Source organism: Oryx dammah, unplaced genomic scaffold (genome assembly GCF_014754425.2).
Source record: "Oryx dammah isolate SB20612 unplaced genomic scaffold, SCBI_Odam_1.1 HiC_scaffold_29, whole genome shotgun sequence".
Lineage (NCBI taxonomy): Eukaryota > Metazoa > Chordata > Mammalia > Artiodactyla > Bovidae > Oryx > Oryx dammah.
This window is the reverse complement of record NW_024070213.1, coordinates 5,054,291-5,081,339: the sequence shown is the minus strand read 5'-3', so window position 1 is coordinate 5,081,339 and position 27,049 is coordinate 5,054,291. Positions and strand designations below refer to the sequence as shown.

General features: G+C 50.7%; 1 protein-coding gene across 1 annotated transcript in view; it reads right to left on the bottom strand.

Moving 5' to 3' along the window:
* Positions 1–313: 313 nt before the first annotated feature.
* Positions 314–27,049, bottom strand: part of SHISAL1 (shisa like 1) — a 51,585-nt gene continuing 24,849 nt past the window's right edge. Inside the window, exon 4 of the mRNA XM_040234570.1 lies at positions 314–6,056. Within this exon, the coding sequence (XP_040090504.1) occupies position 6,056 (1 nt within the window). The 3' untranslated portion in view covers positions 314–6,055. The remainder of the gene's footprint in view (positions 6,057–27,049) is intronic.

Sequence of the window (27,049 nt, the reverse complement as noted above, 5' to 3'; positions counted from 1 at the left end):
CTGTCGCTGACCCGCCCGCCGCCCGCCAGTGTCCCCCTGGGTGGCCCTGTCTACTTTCCCACCTGGTTCTTGCCCTCTGCAAGGCGGTCGTTATCTGCCCTCTCGATCTGCCCTTGGCTCTGGACCCTCTGAAGCTTTCTGAGGGGACTTTGTGTGACTGGCTGCCCCTAACGCCACCCCAGGCAGCTCCTCGGCTGAGACCCCCCCCAGGCCCTGGGGGTCCACTGTCCCTGATGGAGCAACAACAGATGTGAGCGCAGCTGCCCCCCAGGGACACGGTGGAGCATGAAAACAAATTTCAGGACAGGGAAGAGTTGATGTGACACTCCTTTATTAAAACCTAAAGACATCTTTATAAAAACTACTGTATATAAAGACAAAAGCAGTGCAACAGCGGTCCGTGTAAAACACATTATTGTTATTACATTATATTATTATTATTATTAGGAATATTATTGGTTTTTGGTTTTCCGGGTTATCAGCTCTCAGAGAGACCCCATGCCTGCGCACGTGAAATGGGGGTTAACAGGAGAGAGACCAGTCTGTCTGTGCCCTTGTCTGGTTGGGGGCAAGGGAGACCCACCTGGTCAGGGGGACTGGGCCCCTCACCCTCGCTGTCCCCTCTTAGTTACTGCCCATCACCTAGACTCTGAATGGTTAGCTGACCATGACATAGCCCACTAGCTTTACCCAGAAGAGGGGGAAGAGACAGGAAGGAACCAAGGTGAGAACCCCAGGTGAGGTTCCAAGAGGAGACTTTCTCAGGGTCACCAGTTTGGGTCCAGTTGCGGCCACGCCAGATGCCCGCAGAGGCCATGCCTCTGCAACTTTTGGTCATGTGCGTGGTGACTCTCCCGGGGGTTTGCTGGGATCCTGCACATTTCAGGATCACTTTAGGGCAATTCACAGGGCAGCTCACTGCACCGACCCAAGGGCGGCTGTTCACAGCGCTGTCTATAGAAATGGCGCCCCCTGCAGGCGGGCACTGCAGCAGCCCTGAATTTCAGTCCGTCGGGGCACATGGGTCAGGGCTTTGATGGGAAGATAGGAGTTTTAGGTACAGTGTAACCGATAGTCAAAGCTGCTGACTCACCAATCATCTATCTAGCACCAACTCTCTGGCAGCATCTTGGACTGGAGGCTTTGGGGTGGGGGGAACAATGTCACCTCCAAGGTCACTTATTCTCCCTGTGGATTTGAGCATTCCTAACCATCAGGCACAGCAAGTCATTTTGCAGGGGGTCCTGGCCTCTCCCTCGGACACGGCAGTTTCCCCTGACTTCTCCATCTGCAGCAGAACTGTTCCCAGAGGGGTGCTGGGTAAATTTTTGTTGAACAGATGAGTGAATGTATGTATGAGCAAAATGGATTTTCTAGAATCTTCTCTCTCACCTGACTGCTCAACTCAACTTTTGAGTTTTCAGGCCACGGGCCCCAAAGCTGCATACGATCACTTAAGTGCCATCTGGCACTGCATTTATGCCCTCAGGAGGAGCTGGGGAGCTTGGAGTCGCTCACACGGTCACACGGTGTGAAGTGTGGATTTTCCAGAGGGGACAGGACATCACCCCAGCCTGGTGGTGAGTTCTGGGGCTGCAGGGGGCAGTGACCAGAGTGTCATCCCGTCACTGGGTGGGCGGCTGCCCCACTGACCTTTCAGAAGGCCATTGAGAACAGGCAGACACTCTCTGATGCCCACTGATGAGCAGTAAGATAAGAATCCCCCAAAGCTGGCGTAGAGAGGGGGGCCCACCCAGGTGTCTGTGTAATGACACGGCTGCCCCTCAACACTGACAAGCAATGCCGCCAGCATCTCTGCTTCAGGCTGTCAGGTCAACTGGGGTCACTGCCGAATCTGCAAATTCACCTCTCAGGACCACCTAGGCCACGACTCCTCCTACTGGTGGGGGCCAATCAGCCAAACTGAAGAAATGAAATTGAACCAATAGACAATGTTTAAAAGCCTGAGACTCTGGGAAACTTGTCTTCTTTCATGGCATGACCTCTAGTAGACACACTAAATGGGGTGTCAGAGGAGCCAGGAGACAGGGCTTGAGCAGGGATTGTGGTCTGGAGAGATAGCCAAGGGGTGGGACCCCAGCCTGGTGTGGGCAGGGGTCTGGGCGTCTGCTGGGTACATGGGAGGTGGTGCCAGGTCCAGCCACTCATAATCTTGGCTCCTCGGGGAGCCAGGAAGCTTCTCTTAAGAAGACTGCCATCCCCACTCCTGGTTGTGTTTTCCCTGATTCCCCCAAGTCTTTTCCAGCCCAGGGGCTGAACTTGCCTGAAGGTGTTGGATGAAGAAAGGAGATGCCACCACCCCAGGAACACTAGCTGCCTACCTGCTATTTCGCTATAAAGCATCAGAGAGATGGGCTCTACCTGCAGACTCATGTGTGCGCACGTGCGTGCATGCGCACGGGTGTGTGTATGTGTTTTCAGTTAAGGCCTGTTTCCTATAGGTCCCGGTCAGCATCAGATGTCGGGCTGGCATCTGGCGGTCCCAGGCCCTCCTGTATAGCAGGCTGCTCCTTGAGTTGCAGGGGGATCTCCGAGGTTCGGGCGAGGGCAGAGAGACCCATGGGTGCTACCAGGTATTAGTTCTGCGTAGAGATTCCAAAACGCACAGTTACACTAAACACAGACGAGAAGGAAAGCATAAAACTGCTCGTGATAACACACAGTTCCCAGTGGGAAAAAGTCCTTACGAATACAAGGGGTTAAGGACAGATTCCTCAGCGGATATACTGCCATCTTCCTTCTCTTCTTTTTTGATTTTCTTCCCATAGTATTATTATTATTGTTGTTATTTTTGCAAAGTACGTGGTAATAGCCAGAAGCTCACAGTAAAAAAGTAAAAGTAGGCAGCTTGAAAAAACAGGTTTGGGAGTCACTAAAAAACACTAAGTCTGTAAATCTCTACTTGAACCTGTTGCTGCCCTGAGCATCTTCTTCTCAGGGGCGCGCTACTCACTGGCACGTCTATCTGCCATGGTAGGATGGGACAGGTTTTTGCCAGGGTGGCCCATCTCCCGGGGGTTTTGAGGACCTCTGGACACCGGGAGGGACTGAACAGCATGCCTGCCTTCCAGATGGGCATTCACAACACCCACACGGCCCCCACCGCTCGATCACTCCAGCCGCGGCCCCCACCCCACACACTGGACAGGCGAACCTCAGAGAGGTGAGGCGACTTGCCCAAGGCCACCCAGTGGGGAAGGGGCCGGGCTCTCGGTGCCCATGCTCTGTCCCCTGTATCCCAGGCTGTGCCGCCGCTTTGCTGTCTGTGACGGGCGCTGAGCTACATGGCAAGGGGCCACCTGCTTACAACAGAGCGTTCTGATCCCTTACCGACTGCGACCGTAAACACCCAAGGGGTCATCAGTCCCTCCTGGAGAGACCTCTGTGGGGCCAGGAGCAGCATTCTGCAAGTTCTCAAGCTGAGTGGCACAAATCAGGGGACCGCAGCCCTTGCTGGTCTCTGTGACAGTGACCCTGTGCCCAGTGTTCGTGGCAGGGAGGCAGGGCCACCAGCTCCCTCTTGGCAGAGGAAGTGTCTCCGTGTGAACAGCTGCGTGAGCTCCACCCGGAACCTCAGGAAGCTGGAGATGCAAGCCCCTTAAACACCTGGTCCAACCCCTTCCTTTTAGAGATGGGGCAACGGACAGTAGAGAAGGCACAGGACTTGCCCGAGGCCACCCTGATCTTCCTACAGAGCTGATGTCAGTCTGGGCCTGTGCCCAACCCCTCCCCCCGGCTGGGGTTTCTCTGACTCCCCAGGTTCTGTGCATGGGATGCAGGTGTGGGCTGATCCAGCTGTGCCGAATGGCTTCTGAGCAACCCTCCATGGCAACAGCTGCTCCACTTGGACAAATTCCCGGGCAGGTCCGGGGACGACCCAGCATCCAGGGTGAAGGAAGCAGCACTGATGCCTAAGCAAGACCCCAGGCAGAGGTTCTCCAGCTTGGCCTCTGCCAAACTGTACCCCTGGGTTCTGGCAGCACTGTCTGGAGGAGACGAGACTCAAGCTATAGGTCTGAGTCTTCCTCAGCTTGCACTTGTGACCTTGGGCAAGTCACCTGACCCACCTGAGTCTCAGTATCCTAGTCTGTGAAATGGGAGGAGTCCCTTCTCTATGGGGTTGATGATGAGAATGGGAATGCTTGACGCCCTTGAAATGTCCTTCTGCTTTATCAGAGGGTGGGTGTTATGTCTGTCCTGCTTCAGGTGTCTCTCGGTGAACCACAGTGTTGGGGATGTCACCTGTCTCTCTTCCTATATTTCTTCTGTATCCATGCCAGCCCGACTTTCTCTTGGTTCCTTGAGATCACCAAGCCGGTTGCTGCCTCGGGGTCTTTGCACTAGCTGTTCCCTCTGCCTGGAAATCTCTTCTATCTTCAATGTCCACGGTGGCTCTTGCTTACCACTCACGTCTGGGCTTAACTTGCTCAGAAAGGCCTTCTCAGACTAGCCAAACTTAACCCTCAGAACCCCGTTTTGATTGAATTCTTGGCTTAGGGCTCACTGCTGTTACTACCTTCCTATTCACTGCTTATTTCTTCCCTGTCCTCTCCCCCAGCTGGCCAGTACCACGAGTCTGCCTGCTCTCTGCCACGTGTGATGGATGGAGGGTCCGTTGGAGACATTGGGTCTAGCTGAGTAAAGGTACTTGAGCAGAGGAGCAGGGACCCACCCAGCTGGGTGCTGGGGGAGATTCTGGCGTCACTAACACCAGGGGAATGAGGGTGTCTACACTGCCAGTTTGCCCTTCAGGGATTTATGTGATCATTTCCCAGATCATGCCCTTCCACATGTGCACCCTGGGGCAGTGGGGTGGATGGCGGTGGTGGTGAGCTCAGTGGACAGATATTAGGAACATCCAGGTTTGCATGGAAGTCTCGCCTTAAACGGGAAGGGCTTCTAGAACCTTCCCTTCTGGGTTTCCATAGTGCTCATCACTCTGTCCAGCAAAGATCTGTGTGTCTGTTTCTTCCCTCTGGGGGCAAGGAGGAGGCCTGTCTGACTCAGCTCCTTTCCAGATCACTGCCCAGCAAGCCTGATATACAGTAGGTACTTAAACAGAATATGCTGTAAGAGGGTCCCGGGGCAGCACTGGTGGAAAGCTTGGGACAATGACCCATCCACTGAGAAGCCACTGGGGAGAAGCTCCAGGGACTGTACTGGGGGGTACCCTGGGCTGGGGAGCTTTGACTTTGGGTTCTTAGACCTCTGAGGTCAAGCCGAGAACTGGTCTCCTCCTGGCTGTGAGACCAGGCCATTTCTGCAGGGAGTTCATCCTACTCACTCCCCAAGTGATGAGAGTGGGTGTGTGTGAAGATAGTCACACTGCCTGCCCCATAGATGGCCTGAGACGTGTCTCTCATCACTGTCATTACAGGAAAAAAATTCCATAAGAACGCATCCCCACTGGCATTTCTGCATCCCAAGCACCCCTGGAGGCACAGTGGGGCTGTACCCCACACTTGCCAACTCCATCTGGCTCACAGCTGCCAGCAAGAGCTCGCCGGGACCCCCACCACAAGTGGACCCAGGCCCATCAGAGAACTTGGGGGACCCCAGTAAAACCAATCAAGCAAAAAGACACCCCCAATCATACACACGCACGCACACTCACGCACACTCACATTCAAAATTCTGACACGGATAGGCCCATGGGCCACTACTGGAGGGAGCAGGGGCAAGGGAACCATGGATAGGATGCACAGGCCTGAATCCTTCTGCTTGACTTGGCCTGAGCAGCCGTGCCGGTCATCCTGGGTCCACAGTGGTGCCACCTCTCAGAAGCCACCAGCCCAAAGTGGGACTATTGCTCGCAGACGGGTGGCTCAGAAGCCCCTTCCTGCACCCTGGCCTCCCACCACTGTTTGCTTCTAGTCTTAGAAGTCCGAGGAAGGGGGTTCGGGCACAGGTAGCATTTTCTCCTCCAGCACCGCCACGGCCGTCTTGGCTCTCCCTGGCGTCTTGAAGTTGTTCTTCTTGGAGGCTGAGCCAGGAGGTCTCACCTCCCCCATCCTGAGGCACGGCAAAAGGGTTTTCTAGGAAAGCAGAATGGAACAAAATATCACATGGTGTCTCCTCCATGGGGACTTTTCTGTCTGGCCTCAGTGACAGGAGAAGCCAGGCTTTTCTCTGAATATGTGCCACCTTTGTCTCCTAGACACTGAGAGTTATTTCACTTTAAGGCTGGGAGCAAGAAAAGCAGGCTGCTATCACTGTGGTTGCATACAGCACTCCTGCCTCTGAGCGAGTGAAGTCGCTCAGTCGTGTCCGACTCTTTGCGACCCCATGGACTGTAGCCTGCCAGGCTCCTCCCTCCATGGAATTTTCCTGGCAAGGATACTGGAGTAGGTTGCCATTTCCTTCTCCAGGGCATCTTCCCCATCCAGTAATTGAACCCGGTCTCCCACACTTCAGGCAGACTCTTTACCATCTGAGTCAACAGGGAAGCCTCCGGCCCACGCAATAAGATAAGAAAAAGGCATAAAGAGTTGGGAACGAAACAGAAAAACCCTAATTACCATTATTGGCAGATCATGTCCATAGAAAACCCAAGAGAATCAACAAGCTAATTCTTAGAACACAGGGTGCAGATATAAAGCTACAACTTTCAATCTGTAAGACATCAGATCAACTTACAAAAAACCAACAGTGTTTTTCTTCCTTGGTGATCACCAGTGTTATTATAATGTCTTGGCTTAAGACCGTCCCAGGTAATACTTGTAATTTTCAATACTGTTCCCCTTTTACCCTCAAAAGTACTCTACTTTGGATATTAAACCATATGGCCACCCTTGTTATAACAAATGGAAGATATTAAGAACAGATGCCGATAACACCCATAATAAAAATAAAAGAAAACATGATGAATCTTGGAGCTACACCCCTGAATATGACCGTATCATACAAAGCCATGGAGAGCAAGCCAGACAATGCTGGCGCATGGAGGGGTCAACAGATGGTTGGGAGAAGATCAAGAGTGTAAACATCAGCCCAAGGGGGCACTTACAGCTTTGATTGGCAGAGTTGAGTTGCCATGGTCCTTTCTCTCCTGGAGATCACCTCCAAAGAAGGATAACGAGGAAAAGAAACACAAACTCCATCTGCGGCAGACACAGTAACGCCCCAGTCCTATATCCGTTTATGGGAGCAGTGACCCAGTCACAAATATTCAGCTTCCCATACTCCCTTGCAGACAAGGGTGAACACATGACCCACCCTGGCCAATGCCATGTAAGCTGAAGTCTACTGGGAAGGGAACACGGATCCAGAGAAAGAGCATGAGAATGAAAGGCCTTCACTAATGAGGGCGGAGTGGGAAGGGAGCAGGGAGAGACCCGGTTCTGGTGACGGCCCCAGACCGTCTGCCTCCACGCCACTGTAGCTGGGTGTCTGCTACGTGCATCTGGTTGGACAGCAAGGAGATCAAAACAGTCGTTCCTAAAGGAAATCAACCCTGAATATTCACTGGAAGGACTGATACTGCAGCTGAAGTTCTATTACTTTGGCCACTTAATGTGAAGAGCTGCCTCACTGGAAAAGACCCCAGTGCTGGGGAAGATTGAGAGCAGGTGGAGAAGAGGGTGACAGAGGATGAGATGGTTAGATAGCATCATCAACTCAATAGACATGAGTCTGAGCAAAATCCGGGAGATACTGAAGGACAGGGAAGCCTGGCGAGCTGCAGTTCATGGGGTCACAAAGTGTCAGATATGACATAGCAACATATAAACCATTTTCAATCAAGCTCTAGTGTGTGTTCCAGGGCCAAGGGTGTGGAGTTGATGGAAGGGCTCTGACTGAGCCAGTAAAGCCCAGGTTTCCAGAGTGAGAGATGCCCCTGAGGGCAGAGCCAACACCTCAGTATGCATTACTGGGCTCTGGGCAAGAAAGTCTGTGGAGCTGTCTCCTCTACTTCACAAAACTGAGCCAGGTCCCCCATCACTTGCTTTATCTTTCTCCCTAGACTTATCTCAATCCAGCACACCAAATATTTTACTTACTGGCCTAGCTTATCATTTGTCTCTCCCAACTAGACAATAAGCTACATGAGGGTTATGGCATTGGTGTGTTGTGTTCGTTTTTGTATTATCAGGGTCTGGAACAGTAACTGGCACAGACTGTTGTTGAATGAATGAATGAAGAAAGAATTTAAGGCACAGATGAATCAGATTTTAAATATAAAGTCAGCAGAAAAATGTTTAAAACACATTTTTTAAATTGTAGCTCGCATAAGCCCTTCTTGCATAAATTAATAGAGGATACTCAAAGGATTTCACATGCTGGCAAGGTAATGCTCAAAATCCTTCAAGCTAGGCTTTGATAGTATGTGACCCAAGAACTTCCAGATGTACAAGCTGTGTTTAGAAAAGGCAGAGGAACCAAAGATCAAATTACCAACATCCGTTGGATCATAGAAAAAGCAAGGGAATTACAGAAAACCATCTACTTCTGCTTCATTGACTATGCCATAGCTTTGATTATTGCCAGGAGCCAGCATGGGGAATCCCGCCCATGGCAAAGGTCATGAGGAAAGGGGCCTGACAAACGCAAAGGCAGGATCAGGCCTCAGGGGTCCCCCTGGATTTTCTCGAGCATCTACCCCCAAAACCAGAGTCTGCCTGCTTTACTGTGTTATGCTTTCCACCCACTCTTCCAACATTATAGGGGGCTATCCCCGACCACCTTTCTCTAAAGAAAATTAACTTAGAGCTCTAGTTAATAAGTCTCCTGGGTGTAAAAGGAATGTCTCAGCTCAAACCCCTCTGATAGCTTTCTAGCCTGCCTGACAGGTTTATCCGGACTCTTACAGCTGCGCATGTGATTGTTTACAGCCTCCTGACCGACCGTGAGAGGCACAGGAAGCTTAAAACATCCTAGGAATGTAGGGGCTTCCGAGGAGTCAGAATCATTAGAATAGGACTGATTAAGGGTTTAATTGTTGAGCCAATACTTGCTGCCAAGTTTTCATATCTTTTATTTGTAGATATAGTTGGTATGTAGAAAAAACAGGTAGTAGCTCTGGTATTAGCAACATTAGATCTTTGAGTTAAGTACTTTCTTTGTTATAACCCACTGCACCTTTGTTCTACAGGAATGTAACTTTATTTAATACTTTGAGGGTGATGCAGATTAAAGAAAAAACACTTCAAGGGAAAATGAGTTTTCTGGTTGATAGACATTTATCTAGGAAAAGAGCCATAAAAATGTTAACAGGCCTCCTGGCCAGAAGATGATGTAAAACCACCTAAGACCTTTTGTATACGGGAAGGTATGCAAAAAGAAAGCCTGGTCTCATTAAGGGTCAGGACTGCTGCCCCTGCGTAACTCTGCATATTCCATTATTTCTTTATGTACAACTTGGGGTATATAAGCTGCTTTTGAAAATAAAGTTGTGGGTCTGGCGCCGATGCTTGGCTCCCCCATGTCGTTCTTTTCTCCCTTTTCAGGCTGAATTCCCGTCTGGGGCACAGAGGCTCTCTGTGTTTACTTATTTGCCCTGGCTTCTAAGAACCACGCGAGAGGGAGCCCAAGGGGGGCACCCTCCACTATTCAAGCGGGTGCCGGTGGCCTATGTAGACGGTGCAAGCCCCTTGTCTCGGAGCTTTATTGGTCTCCTGTGTAAACCAAGGAATACAGCCTCTTTTCTCCTCTATTTTCTCCACTACACTATTCTTTCCTAATCTCTCTTTATATCTCTAAATAAATAAATCTCTCCTCACCGACTCCATCCCCGCTTCGAATTACTCTGGACCCTCCAGGGCTGGACCCCGGCAGATTATGCGGATCACAACAATCTGTGGAAAATTCTTAAAAACACGGGAACACCAGACCACCTTAATTGCCTCCTGAGAAACCTGTATGCAGGTCAAGAGGCAACAGTTAGAACTGAACATGGAACAACAGACTGGTTCAAAATTGGAAAGGGAGTACATTAAGGCTGTATATTGTCACCCTGCTTATGTAACTTCAATGCAGAGTACATCATGCAAAATGCCAGGCTGGATGGAGCTCAAACTGGAATCAAGATTGCCAGGAGAAATATCATTAACCTCAAATATGCAGATGACACCACCCTAATGACAGAAAGTAAAGAGAAACTAAAGAGCCTCTTGATAACGGTGAAAGAGGAGAGTGAAAAAGCTGGCTTAAAACTCAACATTCAAAAACTTAAGATCATGGCATCCTGTCCCATCACTTTATGGCAAATAGATGGGGAAACAATGGAAACAGTGACAGACTTTATTTTCTTGGGCTTCAAAATCATTGTGGATGGTGACAGCAGCCACAAAATTAAAAGATGCTTGCTCCTTGCAGAAAAAGCTATGACAAACATAGACAGCACGTTAAAAAGCAGAGACATCATTTTGCCGACAAAGGTCCATATAGTCAAAGCTATGGTTTTTCCAGTAGTCATGTAAGGATGTGAGAAAGAAAGTGAAGTTGCTCAGTCATGTCCGACTCTTTTTGACCCCATGGACTGTAACCTACCAGGCTCCTCCGTCCATGGGATTTTCCAGGCAAGAGTACTGGAGTGGGTTGCCATTTCCTTCTCCAGGGGATCTTCCTGACCCAAGGATCGAACCCAAGTCTCCCACATTGCAGGTAGATTCTTTACCATCTGAGCCATCAGGGAAGGCCGATGTGGGCGTGGACCATAAAGAAGGCTGAGCACTGAAGAATCAATGCTTTTGAACTGTGGCATTGGAGAAGACTCTTGAGAGTCCCTTGGGCCGCAAGGAGATCAAATCAGTCAATCCTAAAGGAAATCAGCACCGAATATTCACTGGAAGGACTGATGCTGAAACTGAAGCTCCAATACTTTGGCCACCAGATGCAAAGAGCCCCTGACACTGGGAAAGATTGAGGGTAGGAGGAGGAGGGAGTGACAGAGGATGAGATGGTTGGATGGTATCACTGACTCGATGGACATGAGTTTGAGCAAGGTCCGAGAGATAACGAAGGACAGGGAAGCCTCGTGTGATGCTGTCCATGGGGTTGAAAAGAGCTGGACATGACTGAGCAACTGAACAACAACACTTAGGATAACCAAGAGTAAGTAGAGTAACTCTGGCAAGGGTACTGGCAAGGACAATCTATTTAGCTGTAGGACCATGTCTGAAACTAATGTATTGTGACTGTTATATAAAAAGAACAAAAGAGATAACACAGAACTGATATAAACTATAGGAGGGAGGGTGGAGGTCAGAGGAGGGAGGTAATATATATAAACTGTCTTCTGTGTTTATAGCTAGAAGTCCCGAAAATCGTTTAGAGATGGAAATAATATTAGAGGTACAAAGGCAAATGGAAAAACTAATATAATCAGCTAAAATCATTTGATGGACAAGGGAGGAGGAGAGGGGAAAGTAGGAATATTCTAATTTGGGCATCACTCATAGTAGGGAGAAAATAAACATTGTCCAAAGAAACAGAGGATTAAGGGTATCATATGATAGTATAATTATGAAGATAACTATGGGATGAAAAACACAGCCTTCCAAATTGTCAGAAGACATATACACAAAAAATAAAACAAAGAAAACAGAGAGCATATGGTGAAAGTTGACAACCCCCACAAAAGCTATAAAAGCAGAAAGCATATCATAAGCTATGATGGCAGAACTAAGACTAAATGTAGCTGCCATATTAGTAAATGTTCATAAGCCACACACACTTGCTAAGAAAGAAAGACGGAGACTGGATTACAAACGAAATTCACTGCAGGTAGAATGACTCGGAAAGGCTTCCTGTAATAGGATGGGTAGGTGATGAAAAAGTTTTGGAGATGGATGGTTGTGATGCCTGTACAACAATGTGAATGTGCTCAACACCTGTGAAAAGTACAGTGGTTAAAACGGTAAATTTTGTTACGTGTTTTGCCATAATTACACACAAAAAAATGGGCAGAAATAAAACAAACGCAAACCAAGAATGACACTGGATTCCCAGAGCGTCTTTGGTCCCCCTTGCTCTCTCACGTCCACTACCGGTGCATCAGTCAAGCCTGCAGGTGTGCCCATCGACCTCGCCCTTCCCGCTCCTCCATCGCTCCTGCTGTGGCCTCCTCGTAGCCCAGCCCTTCTGTCTTTTCTCCATACAGCAGCCAGAGGGATCCTGTGAAAATCTATGGCGTGTCGCGTCATGTCATGCCTCTGCTCAAAACCCTCACCGGCTCCCATCTCACTCAGAGTAGAAGCCAAAGACTTTCCCCTCTGTTCTCTCTGGCCCAGCCCTCCTCTCCCTCTTCTGTTCACTCTGCCGCAGTCTCGATGGCTCATTCAATGTCTCAGCCTGACTGTGCTGTGGGGGTTCTTGCTGTTCAGTTGCTCTTTGGGACCCCATGGACTGCAACAAGTCAGGCTTCCCTGTCCTTCACTATCTCCCAGAGCTTGCTCAAATTCATGTCCACTGAGTGGGTGATTCCATCCAACCAACTCATCCTCTGTCGTCCCCTTCTCCTCCTGCCCTCAATCTTTCCCAGCATCAGGGTCTTTTCCAATGAGTTGGTTCTTCTCATCAGGTAGCCAAAGTATTGAAGCTTCAGTTTCAGAATCAGTCCTTCCAGTGAATTTTCAGGGTTGATTTTCTTTAGGATTGACTGGCTTGAACACTTTGCTGTCCACCGGACTCTCAAGAGTCTTCTCCAGCACCATAGTTCGAAAGTATCAGTTCTTCAGTGTTCAGCCTTCTTTATGGTCCAACTCTCACATCCGTATATGACTACTGGAAAAACCATAGCTTTGACTGGGCCATCCCATCACTTCACGGCAAATAGATGGGGAAACAGTGGAAACAGTGGCTGACTTTATTTTCTGGAGGGCTCCAAAATCACTGCAGATGGTGATTGCAGCCATGAAATTAAAAGACGCTTACTCCTTGGAAGGAAAGTTATGACCAACCTAGATGGCAGAGACATGACTTTGTCAACAAAGTTCCATCTTGTCAAGGCTATGGTTTTTCCAGTAGTCATGTATGGATGTGAGAGTTGGACTATAGAAAGCTGAGTGCTGAAGAATTGATGCTTAACTGTGGTGTTGGAGAAGACTCCTGAGAGTCCCTTGGACTGCAAGGAGATCCAACCAGTCCATCCTAAAGGAAATCAGTCCTGAATATTCATTGGAAGGACTGATGCTGAAGCTGAAACTTTAATACTTTGGCCACCTGATGCAAAGAACTGACTCATTGGAAAAGACCGTGATGCTGGGAAAGATTAAAGGCAAGAGGAGAAGGGGACGACAGAGGATGAGATGGTTGGATGGCATCACTGACTCAATAGACATGAGTTTGGATGAAGTCTGGGAGTTGGTGATGGACAGGGAGGCCTGGTGTGCTGCGGTTCATGAGGTTGCAAAGAGTCGGACACAGCTGAGCGACTGAACTGACTGGGCCATGGGGGTGGTGCCCAGATATTTGATCAAACACGGTTCTGTGTGTGTCTGTGAAGGTGTTTCTGGATGAACTTCCCCTCTGAGTTCGTAGACTGAGTCAAGTGCATCGCCCGCCCCAAGGCAGGTAAGCCTCTTCCAATCCACTGAAGGTCAGGGAACAGCCAGCGGAAGGGAGGGCTCCCTTTCTGCCTGCCCGTTTCTGAGCTGGTCATCAGTCTTTCCCTGCCGTCAGACTTGGGACTGGGGTCTGCACCACTGGCTCTTGTGGTTCTCAGGCCTTGCAGACTTGGGCCACACCAGGCCATCAGCTCTGCTGGGTCTCCAGCTTGCCACCTACAGATCTTGGAACTTCTGCCTCTCCAAATCTGCAGAAGCCAATTCCTTAGAGTAAATCTCTTTATATATAGCTCTATGTAGATCTTTTACATTTTATCTACATTATAGAGATATTTGTTTATATAGCGATATCTATCTATATCTAGATTTATATATAGAAACTTACATCTGCATCTTCACTCTCTCTATATCTATCCTGTTGGTTGCGTTTCTCCAAGAACTTAGACCAATATAGCACCTGCACCAGCACACTGCCATCTCTTCTCCCAGATAAACACATGGCTATTGATGTTTTTCCAAACTGTGGTGTTGGAAAAGACTCGAGAGTCCCTTGAACAGCAAGGAGATCAAACCAGTCAATCATAAGGGATATCAATCCTGAAGCTTCATTGGAAGGACTGTTGCTAAAGCTGAAGCTCCAGTACTTTGGCTACCTGATGCTAAGAACTGACTCATTGGAAAAGACTCTGATGCTGGGAAAGATGGCAAGCAAAAGGAGAAAGGGTCAGCAGAGGATGAGATGGTTGGATGGCATCACCGACTCCATGGACCTGAGTTTGCGTAAATTCTGGGAGTTGGTGATGGACACGGAGGCCTGGCGTGCTGCAGTCCATGGGGTCACAAAGAGCTGAATGCAGCTTAGAGACTGAACAGCAATATTCCCTGATGTCCTTCAAGTCACCCATTACTGAGACCTTCTCTGACCACCCTATCAAAAGCTGGACTCCACGATCAACTCTCTCCCTGCTCTCATGGGGTTTTACTCCCTAGCACTTATCACCGTCTGACACTCCATGTATTTTACAGATGCATTTTAAATCGTCTTTAGGCTCCATATAAGTACAACTTTTCAGTGGTTCTGGCCCACTACCGTACCCCCAGGACCAACAACAACACTTGGTACAGAGCAGGTACTCCATGAAGATGGAGGGGACAAATAACAAAAGAAAGAGGGGGCCTGCCCACTCAATTCTGTCCAAGGAAGTCAGAAAACTCTGATGAGATGGGTGAATTTCCAAGAAAATAGAAATTACCCAAAGAATCTCAGAAGAAGGAATCTAAACAAACCAATTGCCAAGAAGAAAGAAAGTGTCCAATCGCAAAACCAAAGTTTAAAATGAGAGGCATGGAAATGAAAGCCGTAATGGGAAAGCATTCCAGAGCATAGACCAAAGGAAGCTTCCACGTTCCTCCACTCAAGCAAGTCCCGCAGAGATCAAAACGGTTGAGAGAGCACCATGTGTGTGCTGGTTTGCAGGGGCGGGGAGCCTCTGCCTTCTGTGCTGGTGGGAAGGACATCAGTTCACGTCTGGAAGGCAGCTTGGCACATACCAAAGTCACAGACGCACACGCCCTCTGACCCAGTAATTCCACTCAACCATCATCCAACAAACACGCCCACAAGGGCAAAATTCTTATAAGCTCATTTACCGCAGCAGTGTGGGTAAGAGTCGAAGATTAGGATCAAAGACTTGTCCATCATTCGGGAACTGGTTCAAAAACAAGGGCTTCCCATGCAAGGGAGACCAAAGCAGGACGATGGCGTCCGGCAGCCCCTGCTGGTGGCATCTTCTGCCAGGCCTGGGCTGGGTGCTCGGGTACAGACCCGCTGGGCATGGACCCAGCCCTCCAGGACTCAGAGCCAGCGGGGAGCCGCACTGGGACCTCCAGAGCAAAAGCAACAGATCCACATCGAGTAGGCGCCAGAGAGCCTGGGGGCGTGGCCTGGATGGGGGCGGGGACTCAGGGGAAAACTTTGCGGGAAGTGGGGGAGGGCACTCCAGGAACTGGAGCTGCCTTAGCAGAAGCCAAGCAGAGGGTCACAGCGGGTGACATGGGATCTTCCGGGCAGTGTGAGTCTAGGATCAGCTCATGAGTGACCCCAGGCCTCGGGCGTGCAGACAAGATCCTTCTTAATTCCAGGCAAGGCCAGCGTCAGGGCTGCTGTGATGGGGGAATTCTCCTGGACGGGGCACTGTCCCAGCACTTTCCACGCCTCATCTCTCTTTGCTTTCCCAACAACCCTAGAAAGTGGGACTTTTACTTCCTGCATTTACAGATGAGGAAACCGAGGTAAAGGGAGGTATCTCGATTTGCCCAGAGTCACCCATGGAGCTCTTTTTGGAGCCAGGGGTCCAGCTTGCGCTGCCACCCGCTGGGCTCCGTGGTCACTCCTCCTGGGCGGGCTGGGTAGGGGAGGCTGGGCTGGGCAGCAGGTCTGGAGAGAGAGGTGCGGCCTGGACCTGGGTGGGGATGAGGAGGGTCTCCAGCTGGCGTCTGCAAAGGTAATGGGGAGATAAGACGGAGCCCCTGGCAATTTGAATAACAATGAACACTTCCAGAAGGCTGAGACTCGGTAATAATAACGGCTTGGGCTTGGCTTCGGGTAAAAGCGGAGGAGTCAGACCAGCAAGAGGACTAATTGCCAGGAGAGCTGCAGATAAAGCGTCCTCAGTGCTGATAAGAGCTCCCCCGGAGACCAGGAGCCAGGCGCCGGGGACTGGAGTTTTCAGCTCAATTTCTAGAGCATTCTCACAGTAACTTGAGAGGTTACCATACTCACACTGTTACCACATCTCAAAGAAGAGAACAGTGCAGGACCACTGCAGGGCTAAGAGGGCAGCCCCCCAACCCTACCCCAGCGCAGTGCTCTTAGCAGCAAAATGTGTGGTCATGGGGGGCTGCATGGAGGAGGTGTGCTCGTGGAATGATGATAGAACTTGAAACTCAAGCATGGAGAAAAGGCAATGTAAAACTACAGGGGGCTGCCCTCCATGCCCCTGAAATAAACGGCTAAGATGACAAAGATGTTAGGAGGTGGGGGAGGAGGAACTCTCACCCACGACCCAGGGAGGGCAAAGAGGTTTAGCTGCTTAGGGAAACTAAGAGACCACATGTGCTGAGGCTGAACGATACCCCTTGTCCCATGACGCTTCATGTGCTCCGTGTGTAGGCACAACTCAGGCCCCCAAAGAGGTCCCTGTCCTAATCCCCAGAAGCTGAGAATGTGGCTGTGTGAGGGAGAGACTGGTTACCCAAGTGGGCCCAGGGTCATCCCTAGGGTCCTTGAAGAAGGAGGGTGCAGGAGGGTCAGGGTCAGAGGCGATGTGAGGATGGAAGCAGAGGTCACAGTGATGCCACCGGAGGAAGGGTCTACGCGCTGTGGACAAAGGCTGCCCCCAGGAACAGGTTCTGCTTGGAGCCTCCAAGGGACAAGCTCTACCAACACCTGGACATCAGAAATTCACAAGGCTCCTTGGGAACCTCTGCCCGTCAGAACTATAGGAGGACACATTTGTGCTGTTCTAAGCCACCAAGTTTATGGTCATTGTTTACAGCAGCCATCAGACACTCCTAAGCACCCAAGAGAACTGTGTCTACCTGTTCACCAGAGCGTGTGGTGGTGGGTGTTCAGAGCGGCCTTATGGATAATCACCCCAAGGTGGAAACAACCCAAATGCCCAGAGCAGGTGAAGGGATAAACAATATGATATGCCCAGATAGCGGAGCACCCCACTCCAGTACTCTGCCTAGAAAATCCCATGGATGGAGGAGCCTGGTGGGCTGTAGTCCATGAGGTCGCTAGGAGTCGGACATGACTGAGTGACTTCACTTTCACTTTCATGCATTGGAGAAGGAACTGGCGACCCACTCCAGTGTTCTTGCCTGGAGAATCCCAGGGACGGGGGAGCCTGGTGGGCTGCTGCCGTCTCTGGGGTCGTACAGTCGGACACGACTGAAGCGACTTAGCAGCAGCCGCAGTGAGGAGCAGACTCTTGATATGTGCAACGTCAGGGAGGAGCTCATCTCATCGAAAACAATGTTGTGTGAGAGATGCTGACCCTAGGGTCCACACCATCCGGTTCCAGTCCAGGGAGAGCCTACAGTTGGGCAAAGTGACTTAGGGGCTGAATGTCGAGGAGTGGTATTCAGGGGTCGAGAGGAAGCCTTCCGCATGTTAGACTGCTCACCATCTCAGACTGAAGTTCACCAAACTGTACTGTTAAGATGGGCATTTCACGTATGTTAACTGGGAAAGAGTGAACAACCTCCGGAAATGAATTTCTGGTCTCAACTTGCACAACCCAGTAACGGGGAGCTCACTACCTAGAGAGCAGAGCAGCTCTGCTGTGAAGGAAAGCTGTCTGGAAAGAGGTTCCTCCTCTGCTGACCCCACAACCTGCTTCTGGCCTCCTCCCCTGCTGCCAGCTTGGCCTCGGGATCCCTCCCTCCAGTCCTGCAGGCACAGCCAGGCTCCACGACCCCCAGAGCGGTCAGGCTTCTCTGGGTCAGGGCTTCCTTTCATCCTTCCCCGCTTTCAGCGAGAGCTGTCAGGAGCAAGGCAGGGCCCAGGCCCTGGGGGTCCCTGCAGACTCTTGGCAAGTGTCCGTGTTGACTCTCACCACCAGCCAGCAGTCACCTGCCTCCAAGAGCTTCCGTTTACTTTTTGGCTAAGTGAAGACTTTGCCAAGGTCACAGGAGGCAGTGTTAAAGCGCCTCACACACAGTGAGCGCTCAGTGCATGGCTGTCTTAAGTGGGGAGAAAAAGTATTTCAAAAGGAGGTTTAGAGACCCTCTAAGGCATTTTTATTTTGCCTTTAATAAGACATCTTGTTGGTCCTCTAGACGGTGAAGATGGGCAGCTCTGGGTCACCAGGTCTCCCGGAAAAATGAGAGACTATCAAACACGGGTCTTGATGGTGGACAAATTAGAATGATTTGGGGTCTTACAAGGCACTGCTTCATTTTTAAGTATCTAACGTGAAACCTCACTTCCTTCCCCAAAGGGAGAAGCCGGCTGTCATCCTGGGATCATAAGAGGCCTGGCGGATGGGGGTGGTGATGGCGCGTTTGGAGGAGCCCGCTGACTGTATCTCTGCATCAGGCACGGGGCATCTTAGGAGCAGTGGGCAGAGGGCGGGGCCTTAGGTCCTGGCCTTTGAGGCTGGGTCCCCACAGCCCTTCCACCCGACCCTGCTCTTGCAGGATCACGCCCCTCCAGGCCTCCTGGGTCGCTTCTGCCTCGGGACTGCTCCCTCCACACTTCCTTGCTGGCGTCCCTGGTCCCTTGCCCCACGCTCCATCCTCGCCCCAGGTGACCTCCCGCCTCAATCCACGGCACGATTCCGTGACAGGGCCCTAGGCCAAATCCAAGCTGGGATTCAGCCCACATTCCCCACCCCCGCCCCCCGCCCCAAGCTCCTCCCTGACTTGTCTGCAGCATCACCCCACCCCATCGTCACAGGCACCTCAGCCTCCAGATGGCTGATCCCCGAAGCCAGGCCTCGGTCCCCATCTCAGGAAACCCCACCAGCATCGCCCAGTGGTTCAGGCCAGAGTCTGAGGCATGGTCTTTGGAGACCCTCATTTCCCCACCACCCCCTCCCCAATCTGCTCCTCTGGGCTGTCTGCCCCCACCTCCTCTGCTCCGGCCACAGCCCAGCCTGTGAGCCAGTGCTGGCCTCTGCTGCACTCACTGCCAGGGAGAGCTTCTGAAAAGGCCCCTGACCCTCTCCTGGAGAGCTCCCACCACCCCTGGATCAGGAAGCCTCCTCCTCACCATGACCCTGCACCTCAGGCAGGGTCTCCCACCCCTCCCCTCCTGTGTCCCCTTCTCTCTGCACACTCTTGCACCCTGATTTTGCTTCTGATGCATGAATACACTGCATCTGTCTGCCTTAGTGCCTTTGCACAGGCCACTCCCAGTGCCTGGAACGTCCCCCGATTCCACCTCAATCTCCTCCAACCTCAGCAGCTCACTCATTTCATCCTACGGGACTCAGCTGCCCGGAGAAGCAGAAGCTGGATCACAGAGGGCCATGGAGGCTGAGCCGAGGGCCTGTTCTTATCCCGCAGGTCACGGGAGCCTCAGAAAGGCTTATGGCCGAGGAGGGCTGCCCGCGTGCCTCTGCAGACGCAGGGCTGGAGGCGGCTCTGGCAGGGGGAGTAGAGGAGGGTCCTTGGGGAGCAGTGCCTGGTTCCGGGGACATCACTGCTCACACCCTACGCGTATCCTCTCAGCCATCATTTCGCCCTCCTGCCTTGTGGCATTTCGCAGGAAGCTTGGGGTCTTTAAACCCCTGCATCCTAAAGGTGAATTTTTAATGCTGCTTTTGTAAATATTTGATGCCGTTGCTTTCCCAGGCACTCTGCATTCTACATTAAATGTCACAAAGTGCTCTGGAAGTGGTCCTTTTCATCCACAGCTCTGTCCACAGCTCCCCCCTCTTCCTGCCCACAAAAGGAAAGCTTCTTTCCCTGGGCTTCCTGCTATGAATTTTTCAAAGCGCTTTCCACATCTGTTCTTGTCCCTGTCTGCATCTCCATCAGCCAGGTAGAAGGTCAGGGAGGTTTTAAGATGAAAGGCACCACGGAAGCATTCTGTCCCTTCCGTCTACTTACACGGTGAAGAAGACAGTAAGGCTCAGGGAGGGAAGGGGCTGCCCAAGGTTAAACAGCAGTCCGCGGTGTGCTGGGGGACGAGCCACCGTGACTCCCAGCCCATCCCCAGCAGGACTCAGACTGTCCTTGCTCTTGCCCAGTCCAATGGGCACAGAGGGGACAACAGATCATGTGGTCCTGCCTGTGACGGGAGCAGGGAGCAGGGACAGAAGTCCTCCAGGGGGTGGAGGAGAGCAACCGAGTAAGGTTTTGAGGGCTAAGTAGGAGCCCGTGGGGAGCTGGGAAGGGAAGCCAGGGAGGCCAGGCTTGGGTGAGGGTCTCACGGGGTCTGAGACAGGGGTCTGATTCATTCCGTGTCCATAGCCTGGCCCGGGGCTCGGGGTTTGGTCCACTCTTTTGTAAATCCCTGGGAGATGAAGGTGCCTCCTGGGAGTGTTTGCACCTTATCCTAGGCCAACCCTGCGTGGCTCCTAGCCCCAGGCCCTGGCGCCATTCACACCGCTGTGCTCCTGCAGGCTGGGCGCGGACCTGTCTCATCTCTGTCTTCCCTCACCCCTAGCTGCTCAGATGCCCTGCCCCTCCTCCATGCCCCTTGCCCATGGCTCTTGGGTCAGGACGGAAGCGGCAGGAGGGGGCAGAGTGGACAGAGATGGGTGTGCATACTACACACACATCTACACACACTACACACACACACATGCACACACACACAACACACACATACACACAACACACACATGTACACACACAATACACACATCACACACACACACACACCACACACAATTCACACACGCACACACACCACATACACACATGCACAACACACACATGTACACACAACACACACAACACATATATAACACACACAATACATATACAACACACACATGCACACATAACACACACATGCACACATAACACACGCATGCACACATAACACACGCATGCACACACGACACACACATGCACACACACAATACACACCCATGCACACCACGCCCAAACCACACCCCTGCACTCTGCATGCACACAGACCCACACACACTATACGCTACGCATGCACACAGCACGCACACCCGCCTGGCAGCGGGGCCCTGGGCATGGGGGCACCATGGGGCTAAGCACTGGCTCTGTGTCAGGCTCCTAGCAGGCAGCCCCTCTGTCCTCTTGGTGCCGCCGTTTTCACACAAGCAAACAGGCTTGGAGGAGTGAGTGATTTACCCAGGGTCTCAGGGCCCATTGATCTTGTTGGCCAGACCCAAAGCCCTCACTCACACACCTCGCTGAGCTGCATCCTGGGCCCAGAAAGAGTGGCTCTAGTTCAATCTGGAAGTGCATTTTCAGGGATTTTTTCCCCCAAACCCTCCCCGAGGTATATTCACCCCGAGGCTGAATACCTTGATCTTCTAGGCAAAGCAAGTGCAGGGGCAGGATCGATTTCCAGCCCAACACCAGCCAGGGTTCCCTGCAGGCAGGACTAAACCCGTTTCATCTTTCTGCCCCCAGCACTGAGCTCTAGCCACGACCTAGTGCCAACCTTGGACCAGCGCTGGTTGGATAAATCAGGGAGTGCAGGGTGCCTGCTGCAGGCTCGTTCAGAGAAGGAAGGGCAGATGCAACCGGAGGGTTTGCAAAGGCATGCCGAGAGGTCTCCTCGGCGGCTGAGAGCCAGATATGTGGCCGGAGGCCCGACCAGTCTCTCTGTCTCTTGGCCCCCCAACTCCCTTATTCCCTGCACCTGGAAGGAGCAGGATCTAGGAAGGGAGGATGAATCTCCTCCCAGAACCACCTTGTTTCTCATCCTGGCCACTGCTGCCGGGATGTCCCCGGGAGTGCCAGGACCCTGCCTTCACCTAAGAAAACATCTGCTTCTCCACAGTAAGGGGTACAGACCACTGGGGCAGGCAGACCCAGAGGTGCCAGCATCTGAGCCCTTCCATACAGCGGTGAGCTGGTAAACATTTAACGACCAGTCCTGCAGGGGAAAAGAAGCCCTGGTTTGTAGCTTTACTGCCCATTCGTATGGCGTAAACATAAACACTGCCAACATGATGTTGCTGAGTGCGGTCACCATCCTGCCTGTTTCCACCACACAGATAAGCAGATCTCAAGAACATAGGAAGGAGCAGACTCAGCAAAACAATCAGGAAGTGAAGAGTTTCGATTATCTGTCACCTTTGCGTTAAATATGATCTACTGAATTGGAAGTTTCTATCGCTGAAGTTTTACAGTGGCTGTGATTTACAACAGGTTCCAAAAATGTCTCAAGATTTAACTGCCAGTTCTACTGAGCTTCCCTGGTGGCTCAGCTGGTAAAGAATCCACCTGCAATGTGGGAGACCTGGGTTCGATCCCTGGGTTGGGAAGATTCCCTGGCGAAGGGAAAGGCTCCCCACTCCAGTATTCTGGCCTGGAGAATTCCATGGACTATACAGTTGCAAAGAGTCAGACACAACTGAGCGACTTTCACTTTCACTTTCTGTTGAGGTGGCCAACCCCCCCACAACTCTTGGATATGTTTATGGGTTTGTTTTATATGTACTAGGAAAAATGTAACTTTAAAAAAAATTGAAGTATACTTGGTTTACTGTTAGTAATGTTGTATTGATTTACTGTTAGTTAAGTTGTGTTAGCTTCTGGTGTACAGCAAAGTGTTTCAATTATATGTATATAAACATATATAATGTTTTTCATATTCTTTTCCATTATGGTTTATTACCGGATATTGAATATAGTTCCCTGCGCTCTGCAGTAGGATCTTATTGTTTATTTTATATATACTAGTGCGTATCTGCTAATCTCAACTTCTAATTTACCCCTCCCCATACCTTTACCTTTTGGTAACTGTAAGTTTGTTTTCTATGTCTGTGAGTCTGCTTCTGTTTTGTAAGTCAGTTCATTGTATCACATTTTAGATTCCATATATAAGTGATGAAAGTGAAAGTCACTCAGTCATGTCTGACTCTTCTCGACCCCAAGGACTGTACAGTCCACGGAATTCTCCAGGTCAGAATACTGAAGTGGGGAGCCTTTCCCTTCTCCAGGGGATCTTCCCAACTCAGGGACTGAGCCCAGGTCTCCCACATTGCAGGCGGATTCTTTACCAGCTGAGCCACAAGGGAAGCCCAAGAATACTGGAGTGGGTAGCCTATCCCTTCTCCAGCGGATCTTCCCGACCCAGGAATCAAACTGGGATCTCCTGCACTGCAGGCAGATTCTTTACCAACGGAGCTCCCAGGGAAGGGATAGCATGTGACCTTTGTCTTTGTCTGATACTTCACTTAGTATGGTAAGACCCATCTCTCGGTCCATCCACGTTGCTGCGAATGGCACTATTTCATTCTCTTTTATGGGTAGGTAGCATTCCATGTTGGAGAGGGCAATGGCACCCCACTCCAGTACTCTTGCCTGGAAAATCCCATGGATGGAGGAGCCTAAAAGGCTGCAGTCCATGGGGTCGCTAAGAGTGGGACAAAACTGAGCGATTTCACTCTCTCTTTTCACTTTCATGCATTGGAGAAGGAAATGGCAACCCACTCCAGTGTTCTTGCCTGGAGATTCCCAGGGGCAGGGGAGCCTGGTGGGCTGCCGTCTATGGGGTTGCACAGAGTCGGACACGAAGGAAGCGACTTAGCAGCAGCAGCAGCCGCCTTCCCTGTACAGGTGCACCACGTTTTCTTCATCCATCCTTTGGCGGCAGCACAGGTTGTTCCCATGTCTTGACTATTGTAAACGGTGCTGTTATGAACACTGGGGCACGTGTATCTTTCTAGATTAGAGTTTTAGTCTTTCCTGGCTACATGCCCAGGGGCAGGATTGCTGGGTTGTGTGATAGCTCTACTTTCACTTTTTTAAGGAACCTATACACTGTACTCCAGAGTGGCTGCACCAATTTATATTTCCTTCCAACGCATAGGAGAGTTTCCTGGGGAAAAAGTAACTCTTATACCAAAGATATGAGTGCTTAGGGCAAGTCTGGGCTTTCTTTTTTTTTTTTTTTTTTTAAATGGCTTGATTTAAGATCAATAAAAAATGTAGTAAGTAAATAGTACAAGGGAGAGAGGTACACAGACAAGAGGAACCCCCAGGAGCTGAAGTTTAGGAAACAAATGTTGTTGATGGAAATGGCTTCAATGATTTCCTATTTTGGGGTCATGGTAAAATATGTGGGCACCCCCCAGGATAGGAGGCTTCCCAGGTGACGCTAGTGGTAAAGAACCCGCCTGCAGTGCAGGAGATGTAAGAGACATGGGTTCAATGCCTGGGTTGGGAAGTTCCCCTGGAGAAGGGCATGGCAACCCACTCCAGTATTCTTGCCTGGAAAATCCTATGGATAGCAGAGGCTGGCAGGCTACAGTCCACAGGGTCTCAAAGAGTTGGACACGACTGAAGTGACTTAGCACACACAGACCCCACAGGAGAGGAAATACAATTAATTAACAGGTGAAAGGCAAGGTGTTTGACCCCATTAATAAAACAATTTTTAAAAAAGCAAACCCCAGGCTGGAGAGGGGGCTGCATCCTCAGAAGCTGCGGGTGGGTGACGGTCCATTTGGGAATGAGGCTGACACTAATACAAAGAACCATAAAGCTGTCACACCCCTGCACTCAACAATCCACTGGCCTGGAATCTATGCAGAGGACATACTCCAAAAAAGGGAAAACCACAAACACATAAAAGTGTTCGCTGCTGTTCCTAACTTGCCAGAGTATGTTCCTCCCCCTTGCAATGTCTTCATCATAGTAAAAAAAAAATTGTTAACTTGTGTAAATCCCTTGCTGTGGGGAGATGGCTGATTTAACGCCAGAATATGGAATCTCGAGTACTGGGGAGCTGCTACAATGATATTTAGAAAAATTAAGTCAAAATCGCAGGGTAACGGCTAATTTAATGTTAGGTGAATAAAATTAGAATGCAGAACTGTGAGTATAGTCGTCCCCCCATAACCATGGAGGGGAGTACATCCCAAGACCCCGTGGGTACTTAAAACCACAGAGAGAACCAAACCGTACATAGACCATGTTTTCTTGTATCCATATGTGCTTATGATAAAGTTTAATTTATAAACTAGGCACAATTTAAGGTTAACAACAACTAATATTAAAATAGAACAATTATAACAATACACTGTAATAAAAGGTATGTGAGTGTGGTCTCTCTCTCAAAGTATCGCGTCGTACAGAGTGAATGCCCTTTCCGTCTACAGTAAGCACTCAGGAGGCCCTGCGGCTGTTACTTTTGCAGTCTGAGATGCAACAGCAAAACTAGGACAGATTTCTTTTCCTTTTTCACAATTTTCCGGGTAGAAGATTCATCCTTATCACAGATCTTAGCAAGATCTTAGCTGTTTTTTCTTTCCTTATTGAGAACTTCCGTCCTTTCACTAAAAGGAACCACTTACAGCTTCCCTTTGGCACAGCCAGCCCACGAGCATCACTGTTCTTGCCCCGAGAGCCTATTATTAAGCACGTGAGGGTCACTTGAACGCAAGCCCTGCGACGACCGAGAGGACTAAGAGACGGATGAGCAGAGCACCCCGCACGAAGAGATGTTTCACATCCAGGGCGGGATGGTGTGCGATTTGATCACGCTACTCAGAATGGTGTGCAATTTGAAACTTGTGAATTGTTCATTTCTGGAATTTTCCAAGTTAATATTTTCAAACCAAGGTTGACTACAGGCCACTGAAACTGGGTAAAGTGAAACTGGATAAGGGGACCTCCTGGACATCACTCCTGGAGGCGTGTAAAAGCAGGCGCATAAGAAAGCAAAAAATGCAAAACACCTGTGTGTGTGTGTGTGTGGTGGGGGGGGCGGTTTCTGTGGCTTTTCTTCTCACTTTTGTTCTTGCACTAATAACACACCAATAATTACAATGAGCATTTATGGAGGCTCCTGTCACAGGCAAAGTCCTGTTCTAATCCTCACAGTCACCCAGCAGGGTCAGTCTACTGGGCCCATCTTACAGATGGGAGAACTGAGGCTCAGAGAAGTGAGATAATTGCCTGAGTTCCCCCACTAGCAAGTGGAGGCACAGTCTGAACCCAGGTCTGACTCCAAGACCATGCAGCTGGGCTCTCTGCAAGTTTGCTGGCTGAGGCCGTGAGATTCTTGAGGCAACATTTTCTGTAAACCAGCCTGCACTGCTTTGCTGTTGTGTAGCCAGGACCTCCTCAGATAGGGCAGGGTGCCTAGAGGAATGAGGCAGGTGTCGAGCAGCCAGGTGGAGGTGTGGGGGCTCCTGGCTGCTCCAGCCCCTCTTTGGGTCTCCAGAAAGATTCTGAGGGCTGAAAGAGACTCTCACAAACAGTGCAAGGGCAAGGAGAAAGACTCCAACACCAAACCAAGCCAAATCAACCATGTAACCCAACCACGTGCGCGTGGCGGCCTTGGCGGAGCTGGTGCAGAATCCATATGGTTTTCAATCGATACTGCATCCAGGCCAGAGAGGGCTTGGTGGGCCGGTGCCTGGAGCCCCAGACCTCATACCCTTTGGGGAAACCCTTGAGGTCCTGCCCCAGGGGTGGGTAAGGCCTGATTTGCACAGGGAACCCATCATCAGGTTCAGCATGGGGCTGGGCACTTTGTGAGCGCCATCTTGGGGGGTCACTCCCACAGTGGGAGAGGTACCGGTGAGATCCCGCTTCCCAGTCCAGGGAAGCCCACTGCTCATGCACAAGCAGCGGACTTTGGAGTCAGCTAGACCTGGGTATGAATGCCGGCTCAGGCGCTGTCAACTCTGGGGAAACTGCTAACTCTCTCTGAGCCTCAGTGCCCTCCTCTGTGCACGAAGCCCAGGGTGGCCAAGCTAGGGACGTGAACTGGCATGGTCCGCTGAAGTTGCTTAGCTCATTGGTTCCTCAATAGACAGGAGCTTCTGTTGTCAACAACGAGGCCA